Raw genomic sequence first — 22,500 nt, forward strand, 5'->3', positions numbered from 1 at the left:
GCTGACTTGTGGTGTTATGTTGAACTGCTGATATCACATGTAGGAAAGATCTGGCTATCGGCTGACATCGCTGTACAGATCACCCCGTCACCTTCCTTTGGCCGAGAAGAGCAGGCAGTTTTCTACTGTCAGATGGCTATGGCGAAGTAGGATAGTATGATGTGTGGTGGCCACGACTGGAATGACTGAAGGCAGACACTTTCCTTTACGGTCAAGTCCTCATCAACGTTTTCAAGTTTCACTTGGAAAGGAAAGTGAGGTTGGAGAGAGAGGTTCTGCCCCCCACCACTGAATTTGTAAAAAGGTTGGGTGAATGTAGAGATAATGACCCGAGTAAGTGGTCCTGCCTTAAGCTTGCACTTGTAAGCTAAAAGTACAGGGGAAAGAGAAACGCTTGATGTAGTATCATCCCTGGCTAAAAGGGTAACTTGGGACCTATGGGATTGTCTTTCACCTCTGGGTGGTGTTTCTCCCCTTAATGGGGAATGTTGCTGTAATAAGCCTTTTGTTAATTGTTGTTTTATTGTTTACGCGTGTTTTAGTAAATTCTCACTGTCCTTTGTGTTTGTATTGTGCTAAAAGTTTTTGCAGTCCTTGTGGCCAACAAAGAAAAGATTAATATTTTTTGGTATCTCGTTGTTGTTGTTGTTGTTATCGTTGTCGTCGTCGTTGTTGTTGTCGTCGTTGTTGTTGTCGTCGTTATCGTTGTCGTCGTCATTGTTGCGGTTGTGGTTGTTTAGCCCTAGGTCAACGTTGAACAGACCTACGCTCACAGCATTCTAACCATCACCACCCCCGCCCCTATCGGAAAAGGGACGGAGGTTTTCTTTTTCGAAAGGGAAACACAGTGCGATGTGCACTCTACCTTTTTTTTAATAAGACAGTATAGGTTGAAATTTAAGAGACATTAGACTGCTATTTCTAGCAAGTTGAGCGAACACGTACAGCCACTCCATCATCATTGGCAGTCTATCTTGTCAAATCTCATGATGACCCCTAGCGACTTGTGATTCAGATGTCGAATTTAGAATTATCTAAATAAATATTTAACGAAACAGCTAGAAATATAACAAAGAAAAAATTGTGCAAATAAAAGATAAAAAATACAGAACGATAAATTAAAAAAAAAAATTAAAAAACAAAATCAAAAAAATATGAAGATAAGGATAGAAAGAATAAGAAATTTTACTAAAGAAACAAAAAGAATATTTCTCAAGGCGACATGGAAATTCGAAAGAGCGACAGAATTAAGGCTTATCTTCGACTAAACGAATAAAATTGTCTATATACATTAAAAACATTTTTGTTTTTAGCTTTTTGGGGTTTTTTTGTTTTTGTTTTTACGTTGTTTGAATATGTAAGATGATGAATCACTCTATCACTAGTCCGATTTGATCGCAGATGACAAAGAGGATGAAACACCTACACACACATATCCCTGAATCTATTTACGTGTGTGTGTGTGTGTGTGTGTGTGTTTGTGTGATACTTTTACAAGAAGAGTGGTCACCATAAGGAGGAAGTATGGAATAATTTTTCAGTTTACAGTTAAACTGTTTTTATTATAACTCGATATAAAAGCAATGATATATATATATATGAGTTTTTAGTGAGGAATTATCAATCCGGGCAAAATATTTCACAAAGAGAAAATATGTAATGACCATTATTTATGCCTTGTCTCATATATATATATATATATATATTATATATATATATATCGCCATGTTGATTCGCTAGCTTCTGCACGCATTTTTTCTCTCTTGTTTTCTCTCCGTGTTCTTTTCTGTGTATCTTTCTGTTGAAGAGCGTAGGCTCGAAACGTAAAAGACTTGTTTTATTTATATTCCTGAGCGCCATACTAATACAATTGTTTGTTTGTATTCCACCTGCCTTCGTCTTTTGTTTATTTTCATAAAGCTTCCCGTTATATATATATATACATAGTTTCAGAGTTGTCTTGTCCGAGGAACGGACAACATATTGAAGAAAATCCGGAGGTAACAGGCCATTGAATTGACCTAAATAAAACATTCTACCCTACATTCGTATTGACTTCTTCACACGCTCCTGACTATCAACGGATATAGGTACTGGTATACAAACATAGATACACACGCACACACATACAAACATAGAAACGCACACACGCACACACACACAACAGCTGTTTCGACAAATGTGTGGACCATGATAAAAAAAACGCCTTGAACGTCAATTCGGTAGGATTCGAAATCATTACACCACTTCATTCTATCTCAGTCGTTATAAAAACCGTAACAGTAACACTGACACCACCACCTAACCAGCAACTCAACAGGCACACAACCTCCAACATGAAGCCGCTGATATACCAAGAACAATAAAAATAACATTGATCCTGGTACTACCGAAACATCGCAAATAGCAACAGCTTTGAGTCTACAACTTCCGGTTACAACAAGCCACATGTCACAGATCTATCTAGCACCCTATTTCTTTATTACTAAACACAGAAGGGACAAACAAGGACAGGCATAGGTATTAAGTCGATTACATCCACCCCAGTGCGTAACTGGTGCTTAATTTATCGACCCCGAAAGGATGAAAGGCAAAGTCGACCTCGGCGGAATTTGAACTCAGAACGTAACGGCAGACGAAATACCGCTAAGCATTTCGCCCGGCGTGCTAACGTTTTTGCCAACTCGCCGCCTATCTAACACCCTATCAACCGAAAAGATACATTTACTAAATCTTTGCCCAAAATTCACTTTAGGTCAGTGATTTAAGGACAAACTAAAGCTTGATATAGAAACTAATTTCTGCAGAAAGGTTTACCAACGAAAATGAATCTTAGCAGGAGTGGCTGTGTGGTAAATAGCTTGTTTACCAACCACATGGTACCGGTTTAGTCCACTGTGTGGCACCTTGGGCGTCTTCTACTATAGTCTCGGGCCGACCAAAGCCGTGTGAGTGGATTTGGTAGACGGAATCTAAAAGAAGCCCGTCGTATATATATATATATGTATATATATATATAAACAGGGTGTCCCAGAAGTTGCGCACCACCCTGATACACCCTAATTGATTTCAAAAACACGTTATTGAAATTAATCGTAACAAATGCTCAAATTGAGCATCCTCTACAATAAAACATGCCGAAAAAATATAATAAAATAAAATGCTTTAAGTATTTAAAATGAAAACCAGAATGGTGTGCGACATCTGGGACACTCTGTATATGTATGTATGTATGTATGTATGTATGTATGTATGTATTATGTATGTATGTATGTATGTATGTATGCATGCATGCATGTATGTATGTATGTATGTATGTATGTATGTATGTATGTATGTATGTATTTGTGTGGCTGTGTTCGTCTCACCACCATCGCTTGGCAACCGATGTTGGTGTGTTTACGTCCCCGTAACTTAGTTCGGCAAAAGAGACCGATAGAATAAGTACTAAGCTTAGAAAGTCCTGGGGTTGATTTATTCGACTAAACACGGTGCTCCAGCTTGGTCGTAGTCAAATTACTGAAACAAGTAAAAGAGTAATATGCTAAAATTACACATATGCAGAAAATTACTTCTATGCTAATACTACTTCAGCCAAAAAACATCTATAAAATTGCTACACCCAAGACATCCATTGAAGTTGGAAAGAAAGAAAGAAACATTGGCAACTTGAGAATAAAAGAAGCTCTTTTAATTAAGAAATATACACCAAATATTAATAACCGATCAGAACTGCACGCAGCATCAGAACAGCTGAATAGTTAGCACGCCGGGCGAAATGCTTAGTAGCACTTCAACCGTGTCTACATTCTGAGTTCAAATTCCACTGAGGTCAGCTTAACCTTTCATCCTTTCGGAGTCGATGAAATGAGTACCAGTCGAGTGCTGGAGTCGATGTAATCGACTTACCCACTACCTTCAAAATTTCGTAAGGTCGTGAATCCAATTCCGGGTGATGTGTTGTGTCCTTGAGCAAGACACTTTATTTCAAGTTGCTCCAGTCTACTCAGCTGGCAAAAATGAGTTGTACCTGTATTTCAAAATGCCAGCCTTGTCACACTGTGTCACGCTGAGTCTTCGTGAGAACCACGTTAATGAAAAAAGACAATGTTTTGGAGTGGGAAATTATACCACCCAAACAGTGGTTGAAAGAACTTGAAGAGAGGACGGTGGTGTTGAGGACTTACTCCACCATCGCCCTATTTGAAAAGACTGTAATTGAAAAGGAGTTGGCAGAGTATCTGCGAACGAGGTTAACAAGAGCTTGGGTCTGCGGGTTGCCACCCGGGATAAAATCCGAGTGGATAGAGGAGACTATCCGCCGGGGTCTGGGTGGCAGCGGAGCCAGGCTCCTTAATGTGAAAGTTTTACCTGCGGCTGATTGGATTGGATCAAAAGCTGTTTGACCCTGTGGACCCAATCAGCCAATCTGGTTTTTCCAGATTTTTTGAAAATGGCTGGGTGCAGGTACCCAGTGATTCTTGAGGGTCCCCCCCCCACGCCAGGTGTCACTGGTGCCTGGAGCCTGACCATATAAAGAAAAACTGTCTCCAGGAACAAAGTAAAGTCCTGGAACAGTTGGTTGAGACCGTTGTAGAAGAGGGAACCAAGGCGGCCGAGGAGGCAGGGGACTCCTGAAAGAAGGGCCGCAAGAGGAAGAAGGTGAGCACAATGGGTGCTCACCGAAGGATCTTAGGGATGAGGAAAGGGAGGGGAATCTCCCGGTCACGGAGAAGAAGCACCCTCCTTCAGTTGAAAAGAAAAAAAGAGGAAGAGGAACAGAAACGGGACATTGCCGGCAGTCGGTGAAATAGTACCTGAATGTCCCGGAACCTCGTCGGTAGGGGTTGTGCCACGGCAGGGGAAGAGACACCGTTGGCGAGAATTGTGACGCCAACGGTAGAATTGACTATCCCGCTCCCGGAGGAAATAATTATTGATCTTCTTCTATAGAGGCGGAGAGGTAGAAAAGGTGATGGGAAAGCACCATAAGGGAGTGCCTTTAGCCTGCATACAGGATCCCGAATGGCCTCCGCAGATAGCTGTGGGGGTCATAACGTTGCCCATCATGAGTAAGCTGAAGGGACTCAATGAGGAATATCGCTTGTGGCCGGGCGACGCCGACACGGTGCCCGCCTTCAGGGCGGCGAGCTGGCAGAAGCGTTAGCACGCCGGGCGAAATGCGTAGCCGTATTTCGTCTGCCGTTACGTTCTGAGTTCAAATTCCGCCGAGGTCGACTTTGCCTTTCATCCTTTCGGGGTCGATTAAATAAGTACCAGTTACGCACTGGGGTCGATATAACCGACTGAATCCGTTTGTCTGTCCTTGTTTGTCTCCTCTGTGTTTAGCCCCTTGTGGGTAGTAAAGAAATAGGTGCCTGCCTTGATCTTGAATGAGGCCTGGATGATGGCGAAGTATGCAGGCACAAACGATGATGAGGAGGAATAATGATAAGAGGTTGAAGAGCCATCAGTGTTATTGAAAGTTCCGAGTTTGGAAAGAAAGGTAAGAGGCTTAGCGCCTCATTTTGTTATTGAATTTTGTTATTGAATATTGTGAACAATGTAGAGGTTTGCTGCCTCATGAACAATATACAAGAGATCAATGTTTTCGGGGAAAATCGATCGGCAGCCGTCGCATTTTCCCCCATAAATCATCATTTTCATATCACATAATATTATGTCTATGTCCTGCCCGCAGCTTTCTTTCTCTGTGTAAGGCCTTATGGCCAATATGATGAAATAAAGAAGCTTGCTTCCTAACTACATGGTTCCGTGTTCAGTCCCCCTGCAAGACAACTTGGACATGTGTCGTCTATTATACACACGACAGGCTTCTTTCAGTTTCCGTCTACTAAATCCACTCACAAGGCTTTGGTCGGCCTGAGGCTATAGTAGAAGATACGCGGTGTGACTGAACCCGGAACCATGTGGTTGGAAAGCAAGCTTCTTACCACACAACCACGCATACCCCTCCACCACGGCCTTCTCTAAATATCTAAGGCTTCTTGACTTTTGTTGTCCCCTTATTAGCTCACAACGCTCCTTATGTGCGCGCTGGTGTTCCTGATTCAAACTACTGGAAGGAAGGAGCTTATTCATGAACACAGAGCAGAGAAAGACAGGATAATATATTCATAACTGAATTTCAATTACCTCGGATTTTCATTCTTCTTCTTTTCCTCGTCCTTCTCCATCTGCTCCTTCACCTCATAATCATCATCACAAGTAAATTGCCTGATAATCTTATCAAAGGATAATGCTAGAGACTAAACAATATACTTGTGTTTTAATTCACCTCTGAGAGTAAGTAAAATTGACTTGTTTAGTGGAGAACAGATATGAGATAAAAGCAATTTCATAGACAAATAAAGACCCATATACACGTGCACACACACACATACACACACACATGCACGTTCTCATACACGATCTCATATACACACACACACACATAAATAAAAGCCGATCCAACTTAGCAACAAAGCAAAAGTCGTTTAAAGCAAAACAGAAAGAAAAAAATAACATCAACGAAAGTGTTTTTTTTTTTCATTGGGTTTATAGAAACAAGCAATTAAAGTTGTCTGACCTTTGACACGCACTGTGTGATCCTTTTACGTGGTGTAGGTTCACTTCCGTTTTATGGTTGAATTTTACATAGGCATGCTTGCCTGCTTACAAGCATAAAAGTGAATATGTATATATATATGTGTGTGTGTGTGTGTATATATATATGTATGTATGTATACATATATATATATAATATATATATATATATTATATATATATATATATATAGAGAGAGAGAGAGAGAGAGAGGAGAGAGAGAGAGAGAGAGAAGAGAGAGAGAGAGAGACAGACAGACAGACAGACGGACAGAGTGGAGTAAGAGATGGGGTAGAGGCTGTGTATACTTATGTATGTTTCAGTGTGCGAATGAGACACAGAGAGGAAGGAAAAAAGATAAAGACAAATTAGAATGTGTGTGTTCTAGCGCCATAGAGTCTGTATATGCAAACACACAAAATACATACATATATGCACACAGATATGCACACACATATACATAACTACAAGCATACATTACATACGTACATACATACATACATACATACATTCATACATACATACATACATACATACATACATACATACATACATACATACATACATACATACATATTATGTAGTAGTTACATATACATTCCCATAATTCAGAACAAGTGAGGACTATGGAACGTGTCCCCACGTCAAGATTTGTTTAGGGGAGAAGTATACAAAGTATATATATATATAAACCCTAATTGTGATGGGACTTCTGATAATCAGTGCTGAGAAAATTTAGTTCACAATTTCATAAACTTGAATAATTTATTGCGTCTTGAAGAGAAGTGAATCTTTGATACAGGGTCCGTCTAGCTCAGTGGTTTTCAACCATTTTTTGCTTATAGACCCCTTTGATTCTTATTTTACTCCTATTTCACCCGAGGGCGAGAACTCTCACACCCAGTTGAGGTGTAAAAACTCATTTTTATAATTAAACTAGCAGTATCGCCCGGTGTTGCTCGGGCTTGTTTCGACCCTTTAGAATAGGAATTTTTGAAAAGTAAAAATTTTGCATTATGTAGCTTGCTATTCTCTTTAAGTGAACATTTTCTGGTTGAAATACACCGAAAAATGGCGACACAGCAGTAAAAAAATCGTTAAAAAAGCACCTTTGAAGGCTACCAAACCTGCCATACACAGACAACTTCAGCTTTATATATATAGAGATAATTTTAGCAACAGTATTAAAAAAAATGTTTAAATATTTTGGGTATAGTAGAAATACAAGCAGTTTGTTGCACATATATTTTAACAACAAAATATTTTATAGATCTCCATATCTAGCTCAACTGAATATATTACTCAAAATAGCTCAACACAATCAAATGGACGTTTTATACTTACAAATAGTACTCGTGCATAGTTAAGACCTAAGAAAGACACGTATCACACTGTCCCATAAGGCTTTACTTTGTCGTATACAAAAAACCATCCAGAAAAATAAAGACAAAACTGAGATCATTGAAAACTGCTAATAATTGCAGGTCTATGGTTACATTTGTCTGAACTAAATGCATGGGCACAGTAAGTAGTTGTATAGAAGTCCCACAAACATAGGGGCCCAATTCTAATTCGTATATGCTGTGGGCTTGCTGGTTACGACAGTGAGTGTCTCAAATGGTTCTATCAACAGAACAGCCTGCTCGAGAAATTGACGAGCAAGTGACTGAGCACTGCACAGACACGAGTACCCTTAACGTAGTTCCCAGGGAGATTCAGCGTGACAGATTATGACAAGGAAGCCTTTTGAATTTACAGGTACAACTCATTTTTGTCAGTTAGGTGGACTGAAGCAATGAGAAAAAAAGGGTCTTACCCAAGGAGACAACGCGCCGCATGGAGACGAACTCATAACCTTACAATTGTGAGCCAAATATCCTTACCACTAATCCATGCGCCGCCATCTTGCTAACAATAAATGTATATTATAAAGCCCAATATACTGATTTTTCCTGGAACCTATAACCCTGCTAAAACGGGCCTGGCTGAGCCAGTAGGTTGCCTCTCCTTGATGAGCTGCCTTCATGACAATTAAAAAGTACGTCCACACATACCTTCGAATTTTTATAGAGAGCGCTCGTTCACCCTCTCGAGTTTAAATTCCATCAACTTGGCTATAAGGAACACTACGAGAGTACACAATCAAACCTGCAATTGGTTAGCATGAACACGTAACCATGTGACCAGCACGGATAAGCCAGCACTCGGTCAAAAACTGTTGAATTGATGGTGTAAGCTCACACACGCATGCACACACATTCTTCTCTCGATTGACACGGCAGACTGGTTCTGATAGTCATCGTATGAGAAACGTTTTTATTGATATTATCATTAGAGATCCGCCGAGGTTGACTTTGCTTTTCATCCTTTCGGGGTCGATAAATTAAGTAGCAGTTGCATGCTGGGGTCGATTTAATCGACTGCCCCCTCCCCTCCCCCAAAATTTCGGGCCTTGTGCCTAGTGTAGAAAAGGATATAAACCACTGTTGTTCCTGGAAGTTTTTTTAATAACGTTTACGGGCTACTCGAATCTTACTAACTTCCTACAACCGAATCCTTGGATGATACATTATATATCATTATATATATATATATATATATATAATATATATATATATTATATATATATAATATATATATATATATATATATATATATATATGTAAATGTAATATGTGACATCGGAAAAAAATCCGATGACCGGATAACTGAAGAGATGGCGGCGTGGATTTTCACCTCGGCATCCGAAACTTGGAGTTTTATCATGGCTACCGAATAATTGTTACATATTACATTTAAAGATAAATTCCTCTATTTACATAATATCGAGGTCTCTTTCATTCTTTTGTTGTCTTACCATTTTTATCAATATATATATATAGGCGCAGGAGTGGCTGTGTGGTAAGTAGCTTGCTAACCAACAACATGGGTTCGGGTTTCAGTCCCACTGCGTGGCATCTTGGGCGAGTGTCTTCTGCTATAGCCCGGGCCGACCAATGCCTTGTGAGTGGATTTAGCAGACGGAAACTGAAAGAAGCCTGTCGTATATATGTATATATAATGTGTGTGGTGTCTGTGTTTGTCCCCTAGCATTGCTTGACAACCGGTGCTGGTGTGTTTACCGTCCCCGTCACTTAGCAGTTCGGCAAAAGATACCGATAAATAAGTACTGGGCTTACAAAGAATAAGTCCCGGGGTCGAGTGCTCGACTAAAGGCGGTGCCCCAGCATGGCCGCAGTCAAATGACTGAAACAAGTAAAAGAGTAAGAGTATACGAAAATGAGACGACAAAGGAATAGACGATTATTTTATAAATTCAATTCCATTAGTTTACAGGCGTTTCTACTATAAGAAGCAGTGGACTCATAGTTGAGTACAGAAACAGCTGTAAGCTAATGAAGTTCATAACATAATCGTTATTTCTTTTGTCATCTTATGTTCTTATTACCGTTCTATACTCGCCTAACACCGTTCTGAAGCATACATATATTGTGTTCTACACCGGGCTATTAGCCTCGCAGTGCTTAAGCGAAATATTAAAAAATAATACGTGTATGTGTGTGGGTGTGTGTGTGTGTGTGTGTGTGTGTGTGTGTATACAACATACATATATTACATATATATATATATGTATGCATATATAATATTATATATATATATATATATATACATATATATTATAATATATATATATATATATATATAATATATATATATATATATATATATATATATACGTATATATGTTATAATATGTCTTTATATATATATTGCGTAGACATAAATATTCATACATGTTTGCTTATACATACATTCTTACGGACATATATATATACATACACAATATATATATATATAATATACATATATATAGATGTATATAGATAGATAGATAGTAGATAGATAGATAGATAGATAGATAGATAGATAGATAGATAGATAGATAGATCTAGATAGATAGATCAGACAGACACATAGATAGATAGATAGATAGATAGATAGATAGATAGATAGATAGATAGATAGATAGATAGATAGATAGATAGATAGATAGATAGATAGACAGATGACCTTTAGAAGTGCAGTCGATTGCTAAATTTCAGGGCACAACTTCTGAAAATAGTTCACGTTGTTTATGTTGTTTACGTAGCCGGTGTTAGGCGCCGTACCTTTGCAGATAGATTTATGAGGCTCATACGACCCCATAACATCATTCTATACATAGCAAACATTACAGATTATCGCGAATGATAATCTGTTGTGTATCATAAACATATAGATGCGTGTGTATGTGAGTGGGTTTCTTGCATATATGTTGTTGCTGTTGTTGTTTTTGCGTTCAGATGTACTCTGAACGAGCAGCTTCCTCTATGCGTGTGTGTGTGTGTGTGTGTGTGTGTGTGTGTGTGTGTGTGTGTGTGTCTGTGTGTCTGTGTGTGTGTGTGTAGTGTGTCTGTGTGTGTCTGTATCCGTGCGAGTGAGTGTTTGCCCGGTGGGATATTGCAGGATGACTTAATAAGGTGTTTATTTTAGACTGTTTAGTTTTGTTGCATACAGGGCCTCTAAGAGGGCAAGACAATTCTTCAGCCTGTATATCGAATCGCGGCCAAACGACTCAGGGAAGAATCTGTGAATATCTGATTGACTCTACAGTACTCGAAATCAGGCATGCTCCGATTTCCAAAATTTGTCAGGAGTTCTCGTTATATGATTCATCATTACATGTCTGAGCTTGCTGTAAGTTGTCAGCTGGACAGATGAGGCGTCTAACAACTACAACAGATATTTGTGTGGCACCAAGCCATTCAGTTGGCTTAACTGTGTGTTACAACCCTAGGGATACACAACAGCAACACATAGGTTGCTGTCACAGATGAGAGTTAAATGTATTTCCATGACAAGCTATACTGTCCCAAAGGTTTCTTTGTCCGTCACATCTTGAGAAATTGAACTCATGACCCCTAGGTCAACGATCCATATGTCGTTAACTAACCACTTCTCTTAACAGAGAATGTTACCAATTATATCGTAGGACAGCCACTTGCAGTTAAGCTTACGAGGCAGTTAAGAGCAAAGCTCCTTGGCAACCTACACAACACATTAGCGCCGGGAAGATACGAACCAGTCTTCCGGTTCGTTGTTTGGCACCTTATCTGTTTGGCAAGCTACACAAAATCAACTGTAATGTGCATCAAAGTTTCAATTTTAGATTGGTGGTATAAAAAGCACCGTTTTGAAGATTTTCGATAAGTAGCCTTCGAAAGCCTAAATTTATATGGGTAAAATCTCCACTCGTTTTGCACATCTCTATACCATACTTCTGATCCCCCCCTCTCTTCTAGTTTGTCAACTGACCTGAACACGTTACTATTTGGCGATGTTTTTTTACCATCTCCACAGAGCTACAATGTTTGTCCCAAATAATGTCCTTTTTCTCAAGGTGTTCCCCAAGGTTCTTGTATGTCGCCTGCATGTTTCCCATTTTGCATTAACAATCTACTTGCTGACAGATCTGAAAACGCTTATACAAGAGGTACCAATTTTCATGTCTTCTAACCTATACTACACACAATTGTCATTCACAAGCAACATAGACACCTCACATCAAATCTTTCTGGCCTCAGAAACAAAATCCACGAAAGTTTCTGTGATGCGAGTGTCGTTAATCTAATTTTCTTCGCTGCGAATATCTATGAAACAATCTTGTATCTCATTTTTATTACATGTTATTAAACATCCTCTAAGTCGCAGCAAATGCTAGGTCTCTGAAACACTGATACTCTCTCCTAGGGATCCGACATTCATAAAGTGGCAAAGATTAGCATTCGTCTGTAAAGTTATATAAAATTTCAGCTCCTAGCAACTGCCGATTCAGTAAAGCTCCCAATGAAATACTTATATCTTTACTACCCACAAGGGGCCAAACACAGAGTGGACAAACAAGGACAGACAAACGGATTAAGTCGATTATATCGACCCCAGTGCGTAACTGGTACTTATTTAATCGACCCCAGTGTGTAACTGGTACTTAATTTATCGACCCCGAAAGGATGAAAGGCAAAGTCGACCTCGGCAGAATTTGAACTCAGAACGTAACGGCAGACGAAATACCGCAAAGCATTTCGCCCGGTGTGCTAACGTTTCTGCCAGCTCGCCTCCCAATGAAATACTGTTCACACAAACGGATCGCTTCTACTGCATTATCCAAAAGCATTCTAGACCCTATCCAAAAGAAAACTATTCGACTCATTAGCAAGAATTCACTCAGCAACACATCCCCAGCTTACGTAAACGCTGTCTCTCAGTCTGCTTTCATAGTGAAACGACGACGCTACTATTCAGCTGCATACTATCTCAGCTCAAGCCAACCTGACATACTCGCCCCTCTCCCATTACTCATTCTGAGTTCCCCGGACACACACAGGCACACTCCAGCCCCGACACTAATCGCTGTCCTACAACATCATTTCACGAAAACGTCAAACTTTTGGAATTTCTTCACTTCTAATGTTTGCATACATTCTTCGACTTACAGCAGTTGAACTTGAATATCAATACATCAACTAATCAGTTACCATTTAAACAAAATACTTAAGATAGAAGGAAGCAGAAGAGAGAGAGGAGAGAGAGAAAGAGAGACAGACAGACAGACAAATAGAAAGAAAGGGGAAGTGAAGAGTTAAAAAAGTAACATACTCAATTTAATGATGATTTCAACATGCGTTTCTGGCATATTGATCTTCATACTTCCAGCGTCTCCAACTCTGAAACTAGAAAATAAGTAAACACATTTTAATAATCACATTTTTATGTTTCATAGCTATACAAATGGTGCTGTTGGGGACGAGCAGGAGGAGGGGGTGAAGGAGGAGGGCGCCGGTAACGATGATTGAGTTGTAAAAGTAAGAGAAGACCAGAAATTTTGATGTACGAAATAGTGAACGGACGACAAGAAGTACAGTCCGCTTCTTTTTCAATCTCGCACTTCTAAAGATTTTTCTAAAATTTAATTTTTCGATACATACATATATTTCTAGCCATACTTAATGACAATTACGATTTTCCTTTTTGGTAGCACATTGCACACGGCTATCTATATTAATATATATATATATATATATAGTAATGACTTTTGCCAATGAAACGTGGCAGTCCCAGAATGGGACGAATGTTACTGTCATTTAGCCCTATATATATATATACATATATATACCGTTAGGTGAAGAGATATTTTCCAGTGCCTTAAAATTTAATATTTAATAATTAATATTTGAGAAATCCCACGCTGAAGAGCCAAAAATTGTCGGGTAAGGTATAATTTTTTATTCTTTATACCGATCTAATTCCGAAACGCGCGTACGTGGGTAACCTAATATCGATTGATTTCGTTATTTTTCCCTTTTGCCTGCGTAGATTGTTTTCAAGTACTTTGGTTTTTCTGAGAGCCCCTTTTAAAGTAGAAGGAATAGCTAAGATTTTTTGACTGCTATTTCTAAACTTCGGTATGTGGTAAAGCAAATCGTTGCTGAACCCTAATTATAAAGTATTACTTAAGCTTACCATGAAATGGTCTTTTTCATGCCGAATTCTACTTGGTGAAATTACTGATTACTTCTAAATTAATTACTTTTACCCTTTGTTATTATAAATTTATATATATATATGTATGTTTGTATGTGTATGTGTGTTTGCTTGCGCCCGCGCACACACACATGTACATGTGTATGTATATATATATATATATATATATATATATGCACTGAAGCACAAACTTCACCATCGTATATATGTATTGAGAAATAGTAAAAGACAGACAGATAGACAAGACAAACTGACTGACAGTCACAGAAACCAAATTTTTAAAAAATTCACGCCACAAACTCACGATGACATCAAAGTCTATGAGCGAACTACATAACTTAAATTGAATACTTACAACCACAATTTTTTCGAGTAACGCCAGTTACCAGAGATCTGTGCATTCGGTATTGTCATCGACCATTTTAGACCGTGCCCAGGCACAAAAGCAATGCTACCGTGGGGTTTTGTTAATTTATCTACGTACAGACTGAAAAGAAAAAGAACGAACAAAATGAATTTTAGATTAATAAGTAGTGACATCTAAACAAATTATAGTGAATGGTAGTATGTATGTATGTATGTATGAGTATGTATGTATGTATGTATATATATATATATATATATATATATAGATATATATATATATATATATTATATATTATATATATATATATGTATGTATGTATATATGTAGTATGTATGTGTATAAAGTTTATGTATATATATATATATATAAACAACTTATAGCGTGCGTATTGTGATAAATCATATGGTAATGGACAATAGGTCCAATTTTCGGCATATTGGCATTAGAAATATTTTCGTTTCCCTTATTTATAAGTTGTTTATAATTTTTAACCTTTAATGGTATTTTTTAATATGCTGGCCATTGATATTTTTTTTCGAAAAAATTTTATCCTACTTAAATATATATATATATATATATATATATATATATATAATATATATAATATATATATATATATATACTTATCAAGCTAAAACAATGCGAAGCGCATTGTGACCAGCGATATGTACCAAAATCTGATGATAGCCTGGTCAGTTACGGTAATCACAGTGATATTATATATATCAGTTCGTATATATGAATATAGATAATATAGATAAATATAATATATATATATGATAATTAGTGTCATCTACTATATTCCCAGCCTAACCAATGTTTTGTGAGTAAATTTGTATGTATGTAAGTATGTATGTATGTATGTATGTATGTATGTATGTATGTATGTATGTATGTATGTATGTATGTATGTATGTATGTATGTGCAGATTTGTAAGTTTTATGTATGTATTCTCATGTATAGAGTTGCATATATAGACATGCTCGTATATATTTAAATGATAAACTTCTGGATAGTTTTACAGGTTTTTACAGTTTCAGTGATGGATTGGATCTGTAGTCTTCGAATTAGCTTTCTCCTTTCTGGATTTGAGAAGAATAATTTCTCAATAATTACAGGTATAAACCTCGACTTGTAATCTGCATAGAGTAACTGCAGATTTCTCAATTAGTTCAGCATAGGTGTTCTCTTTTTCACTGATCTTCAGCTTTATGTTAACATCGGCTGGGCAGTTAATTTCCACAACTGTGCACAGTTTCTCTTCGCTGTTCCAAATCATTATATCTGGTCTGCTGTGCTTACATTTTATTAAGGTCTTCACTGGTACATTCCACCAGCATTCCTTGTTTTTATGAGTGGCTATGGCTTCTACCATGTTGTATGTTCTTATTTCTTTGTCTTCGGGATTATCCTTCCGGCGAATTTCATTATAGAATGCCCTCGCTACATTATACCGGTAGGTAATACCTTGATGACATTTTTGGACAACTGCTTATGATGTGGGTGATATGTTCAGTGTGATCTCCACAAAGCCTTCATCGGTTGTCACACTTTACCTGCATCTCCAACACTTTTGTGCATCAGGTGCTTGGTTGATATTTCCTGTTCCTGGATTGAAAACGTATACCCTTCAAAGTGGGAGGTAGTAATCCGGCTATTGGTCTATGATAGACTGCTTTGATGATTGATGTTACTATCATCACGGTGCTTTCTAGTAACATATCCATGCATAGTCTTCTGCTCATATAGGCTCATCCTCTCATCTGCTGATCCGTTGTGGTAGAGTCGTGCGACTTCTTTGGGCATGTATTCTAGGTTATCAGACAAAGAGTGTTGCTCAAAGAGCTGCCTTCCAAGTGTTATGATGTTATCAGCCTCATGTATGCAAAGTTGGTCAAGGGATGTACTTCGACACTTGGTGGTTAAAAGATGTTGCCGAAGGGATATGATGCGACATTCAAAGGCATTTTGGATCGTTGTTGTGCCTCTCCCTCCTTGTTTTCGTTTTAGGTGGAGGCAGTCTACGTCACTGTTTATGTGGAAATTATGTGTGATTGTTAGTATTTTTCGGGTTTTCACATCAATGGATAGGATCTCATTAAGCGCCAATCAAGCAGCCCAAATGCTAGTATGAGTTCTGATACTGCAAACACATTGTGGGCCACTGCTTTAGTAAATGTAGAGAGTTTTGAGGTCCAAATTTTCGGCTGTAATATTCTTTAGTGACACGTGTTTTGTTACAGGTGTAAGATATATTTTCATCCAACCCTACATACCTGTAACATTCCTTGTTAGATGCAGGGGAAACAGTCAAATCATAAATGGAGATGTTACTAGTCCAGTTTATAGTTTTCCCCCTTTTCACAACCATATAACAACATTTATCCTGACCAAACTCCAACCCTACATCCTTTGAGAATGTTGTAACTAGGTCAAGACTCTTTTTTTAGCTCATGCGTATTCTTTGCATAAAGTTTTAAGTCAACCACAAAGAAACAGTGCGTAATTTTGGTATTTCTGTTTCCTTGTGAACCAGTAAGATATCTTTCAGACTTCCTTAACATGAATGCCAAGGGGTTTACGGAAAGTATAAACAACACCACAGAGAGGTTGTCTTCTTGAAATATGCCTTTGCAATACTGTATTCTATCGATGCTAATACAGTCACTCTTTTTCTTTAATTTCAAGATGGTGGCCAACGATGAAGTCAGGTAAGGTATGGCTTTGATTATTCTCACTGGAACCTTAGCAAGTTGAAGGGCTTCCTGCATCCATGAGTGGGGAACAGAGTCAAAGGCCTTCTTGCAATCTAGCCATATTGAAACTAAGTTCCTCCTATGCTCTCGCACCTGTGACATCACAGTTTTGTTGATTAGCAATTGCTCAGCACATCCACAGACTACCTTCTTCCCATCTGCTTGTTCTTCTGTGATAATGTTATTGGTTTCACAATGGTCCTGGTGGAAGAGGTTTAAACATGTTGTATATATCTTATACATTAAGTTCTGGCATGCAATTGGCCGGTAGTCTTTTGCCATGTAGGTGGTTCTGCATTTGGGGATCAATTTTGTTTCTGCCAGAGCTAACCAGTGTGATATGCTACTGTTCTCAATGAAAGCTTGCTGATACAGATTGATAAGATATGGTCGGTAGAATGTTAGCTTGTTGTACCAATATCCAACAATCAAGTCTCTTCCAGGTGCTTTTCTATCCTGGATATTCTGGATCACAGTTGCAAGAGTACCAATTGAATAGTGGGGCAGATGTAATCGACTCATCCCCTCTCGCGAAATTGCTAGCTTTGTGCCAAAATTCGAAACCAATATTATATCATGGCGGAATAACAAAGTCGTTAGAATCCTTAGAGCTTCGGACGTAATACCTTGTATTTATTTAGTGTCCTTTAGGGGTCGAGTTCAATCGATTAAATATGCCTTGGTATTTGATCGGTATCCGTTTATCGATTCAAGTGTGATAAAGAAAAAGTTGACCATAACAGAATTTGATTTCTGACTCGCACAGGAATAGGATTAGTTATAATGCTGTATTTGGCCAGTCGTCCCATAAATTCTATCATTCCAATGCCTTAATTATTCCAACGTCCCGTATAAGACCAAACAGCAGAATGTTAATAACAGTAAATGGAAAGAAAATAAAAGAAACTGCAAAACGTAACAAAGTTATGAGGCTGCTGTGAAATGTTCTGTTAAGTGATAACGAGAGTTATTTAATGATTGTGCAATATATATATATGGAGGCGCAATGGCCCAGTGGTTAGGGCAGCGGACTCGCGGTCATAGGATCGCGGTTTCGATTCCCAGACCGGGCGTTGTGAGTGTTTATTGAGCGAAAACACCCAAAGCTCCACGAGGCTCCGGCAGGGATGGTGGTGATCCCTGCTGTACTCTCAACTTTGTCTCACTCTTACTTCCTGTTTCTGTTGTACCTGTATTTCAAGGGGCCGGCCTTGTCACTCTCTGTGTCACGCTGAATATCCCCGAGAACTACGTTAAGGGTGCACGTGTCTGTGGAGTGCTCAGCCACTTACACGTTAATTTCACGAGCAGGCTGTTCCGTTGATTCGGATCAACCGGAACCCTCATCGTCGTAACCGACGGAGTGCTTCCCCATATATATATATATATATATATATACACAAATATCATATCATATCATATCTGATGTCTTATATGTACACTTTTTACACCCATCACACGTACGCAATGTGTCCCAGAAAATTGACCTGCATCTATAAACACGAGGTCAGCGTTTACATTACTGGAAAGTGATGGGTGAAGAAAAGGTCAATGAAAATTGAAGAACATTTTATAAACTTGTGCTCGGTAATAAAATATTACACCATCTCTAAATTATAAACACGATAAGAATATAAGATCACTTGAACCAAAGATGGAAGTATTCTATTCTATTCATATCAGTTAACAGAAATGTTTCTTCTACATGAAGTTAAGACGACCAAATCATTTCATAAACTTCGAACACTAGCTGGCCGTATTCGTGCTACATACAGAGAAGCGTGTTTCAAGCCAAGCCTATCGCATAATGCTCATTGGAAAACAACAACGACGGAAGCTTTTGTTTCACAACCACCTTTGAAACTGAAAAGCTTCCTGGCAATTCAGTTGAAAGCATGCAGATCGTTATCTCCCAACGATCTGTGGAAAGCTATTTGACAATTATACATAAGAGGCCTGTCAGAGGATTATAATGATCAAGTATATATAAACCTAAATAATATATTTAATTTTAGATACCCTGTACCTGAAAACAAGAGGTTATAGGCAAAGCTGAAACACCTCTGCTCAGCTAAACGACGATACCGATAGCATATAAGCCACAATGATGTTACAATGAATTAAAGCTTACTTTGTCAAGCTGTAGTAAGTGTCGCCAGTGTGTACGATGTTTGGAATTTTTCGTATTGATTTGAATTGTTCATGAAGTTGTGTGAATCCAATAGTGGAAGCTGCCAAAAGAAAACACAAAAATCAGAGTATTATAATAGACTAGCAGTATCGCCCGGCGTTGCTCGGGTTTGTAAGGGAAATAACTATATAAGAATTTTTAGAGAGTTATAACCAGAAAATAGCAAAAAATGCATTAAAAATGGAAAAAAATTATGGTAAATTTTTTTTTAAATCGTTGACTCATCGTAGACATTTTTAGAGAGTTACTTCCCTTATATAATAGCGAAAAAATGCATTAAAATGGAAAAAAATGATGGTAAATTTTTTTTAAATCGTAACTCATCGTAGACGCGCGCTAATACCCAGAAGGGCTCGATATGAATCACGACTATAAGATACCCGGTTTTGGTTAAACTGCACCGCAAAATGTGGGAGTAGTTAGGAATCTAAATCGTAGGAGACAGATACTCACACAACTTCACTTTTATATATAAATATGTATGATACTGTAGTCGGCATGAAGTTATGTTTATAGATGTAGGAAAAAATAATCACCGGGAGCCCCTCCAAAGATTTTAATCTTTCCGCAATGCATAAATTCGGTTGCTGTTGTGGTGATGGTTGCTTCTGCTACTACTGCAACTATTGCAGTTGCTGTTGTTGTTTTGCTTCAGGTTATCCATAAATCTGAGAAGGTATGTCAATAAGGGCGTTCCATTCATAACCATCTCATCTAGGACTACAATTTTCATTGCGTCTTTCATTTTTTTTTACAATAAGGTGTGAATTTGAGAAATATTTGGGAAAATACAAACATTTCTCACGTCCCGAAGGATTTCACCACCCTCCCATAATTCAAAGATTAACTACCGTAGACCTCTAATGACATTGTCTTCTCTTTTTTTCGCAATTCCACAAGAATCCCATCCACTCCTGACACCTTTCTATCTGAGAATGACCTGTCTTGTTACCGCCAACGTCTCTACGCAATGTAATGTGCTGCGTTACACTTTCCAAAGTTTCCCGTTTAAGGTGTCTTGGTACACGGAACATTTAGTGAAGTGCTCTGTAAAGCAGTCGAGCACTTGACCTTTTTTTCCTGAAACATTGTTGAGCCATCAGCTGACTTCACCTAATTGTTACTCCTTATCTGAGGTCCGCACACAGCTTTCAGACCAGAATAGAAGCGGCAAATGTTATAGAAATCAGCCACAGTTTGTAGCTTGATCGCCACTTTGCTTTCCAAACACTCCAGCTTTCTCTTGCAAGTCTACTTGCGGTTTCTCCAAATTTAGCAAAGCTTAATCGAGATTTTTTCAACCCGAAGATATTTCTTGTGAGCTTGGTTATGTTGCTCTAATATTTAAGCAAGAGCGTTATCCATGCAAACAAACCAGTCACAGTTTTGTTGGGTTACCAGGCAGAACCTCAGTTGCGCTATACAATGTTGTGCGAAATAGCGACCATCTTACAATCAAATTGCTTCGCCTTTGTTATTTCTCATGAGTGCAGAACTTCGTCCTTATCTACTTCCAGAAATGATTTTCCATACTTATCCATCAACTTTCCAGTTCCCATTTTAATTCGCTTGAACGGTCCAGTTTTATTCCATTTGGAGACAACTGGGAGGGTTATCTTAGTATTTGATGATTTATAATAATTTTTATAACAATTTGCCACTCTCAACATCCATGTAAGCTTACATCCCTCGTGCTCAGCTACTTAGTTACGCGGTGTAGCCTACACAACGTCAATGCTTTGACTACAAACATATCCGGGCCACTTTCCGTTATTCTTTGAGTTTCAAGATGGTGTTGGTAAAGATGAACTCCTGCTCGAAGCAAAAAGTGAGGAAAAAGTTTTCCCTTTGAATTGCACCTCAACACACCACCTTTTTTATCAACACTCACCCACTTTCCCGCTTCTTCTCTCGTGATAATTTTGAAATTACTCTTTAATACCAGCCTGCCTCTCTGGAGCATACTGTATATTGTAATTTGCAGATGATTGTAGGATTGTCCTTTTGCACCATTACGGTTAATTATTTTAGTGTCGTAAACACTGGCTCGTATGGTATAGCATCTCTTTTTGATAAGAACAAGAAAACTCATTATCCGATCGTTCACAGCAGTTAGTTATTGGCCTATTTTGGTCATAATAATGATATTTTATGGCCAAGTTTTCTCTAGCACGTGTCTCTCTTTTGCTAGCTTCTCTGTTAAAATCATATCTGTCACATATCTACGACTGTCATATTCTAGCAGTCGGTTCTCGCAAAGAACTGCTATATAGATATTTTATTTTTCCAACTATAGTACCGCAATTACAGTGTCTCTCACCAGTCTTTCCTATGTTTAGCAGTATTCTAACATTGCAATAGGTGAGATGCAAGTTCAAATTCTTGCATGCAAAGGAATTTTTGCCACAGCTCGGAGGCAATCACTGACAGTGCGATCCTTAGTAAACCAAGTGGCGACCAATCAAGTATATTTCTGCTTTTTCATTATTACTTCACAGCAATGCTCGTAAAATGTTTAAGTGTTAATAACTTCTGCAGACACTAATAACACATGCACACATACGCACATACACATATACATACACTCTCTCTTTTTCTCTTTTTCTCTTTCTGTCTTTCTCACACGGTTCTTAGAGTATAATAAAAGCTTGTCTTGCCCTTTTGAGGTTACTCTCTCTCTCTTTTACTTGTTTCAGTCATTTGACTCCGGCCATGCTGGAGCACCGCCTTTAATCGAGCAACTCGACCCCGGGACTTATTCTTTTGTAAGCCCAGTACTTATTTTATCGGTATCTTTTGCCGAACCGCTAAGTAACGGGGACATAAACACACCAGCATTGGTTGTCAAGCAATGCTAGGGGGACAAACACACACACACACACACACACACACACACATAAACATATATACGACGGGCTTCTTTCAGTTTCCGTCTACCAAATCCACTCACAAGGCTTAGGTCGGCCTGAGGCTATAGTAGAAGACACTTGCCCAAGGT

At 38.4% G+C, this 22,500-nt stretch overlaps 1 protein-coding gene across 1 annotated transcript in view; it reads right to left on the reverse strand.

The window, feature by feature from the left end:
- LOC115212271 (bactericidal permeability-increasing protein-like) overlaps positions 1-22,500 on the reverse strand; it is an 85,483-nt gene that overhangs the window by 52,714 nt on the left and 10,269 nt on the right. The window contains exons 2-4 of the mRNA XM_036503150.1: positions 19,443-19,542; positions 14,543-14,674; positions 13,303-13,376 (exon numbers count right to left, since the gene is read on the reverse strand). Of these exons, the coding sequence (XP_036359043.1) occupies positions 13,303-13,376; positions 14,543-14,674; positions 19,443-19,542 (306 nt within the window). The remainder of the gene's footprint in view (positions 1-13,302; positions 13,377-14,542; positions 14,675-19,442; positions 19,543-22,500) is intronic.

The sequence above is a fragment of the Octopus sinensis genome, linkage group LG5, assembly GCF_006345805.1.
Source record: "Octopus sinensis linkage group LG5, ASM634580v1, whole genome shotgun sequence".
Classification (NCBI taxonomy): domain Eukaryota; kingdom Metazoa; phylum Mollusca; class Cephalopoda; order Octopoda; family Octopodidae; genus Octopus; species Octopus sinensis.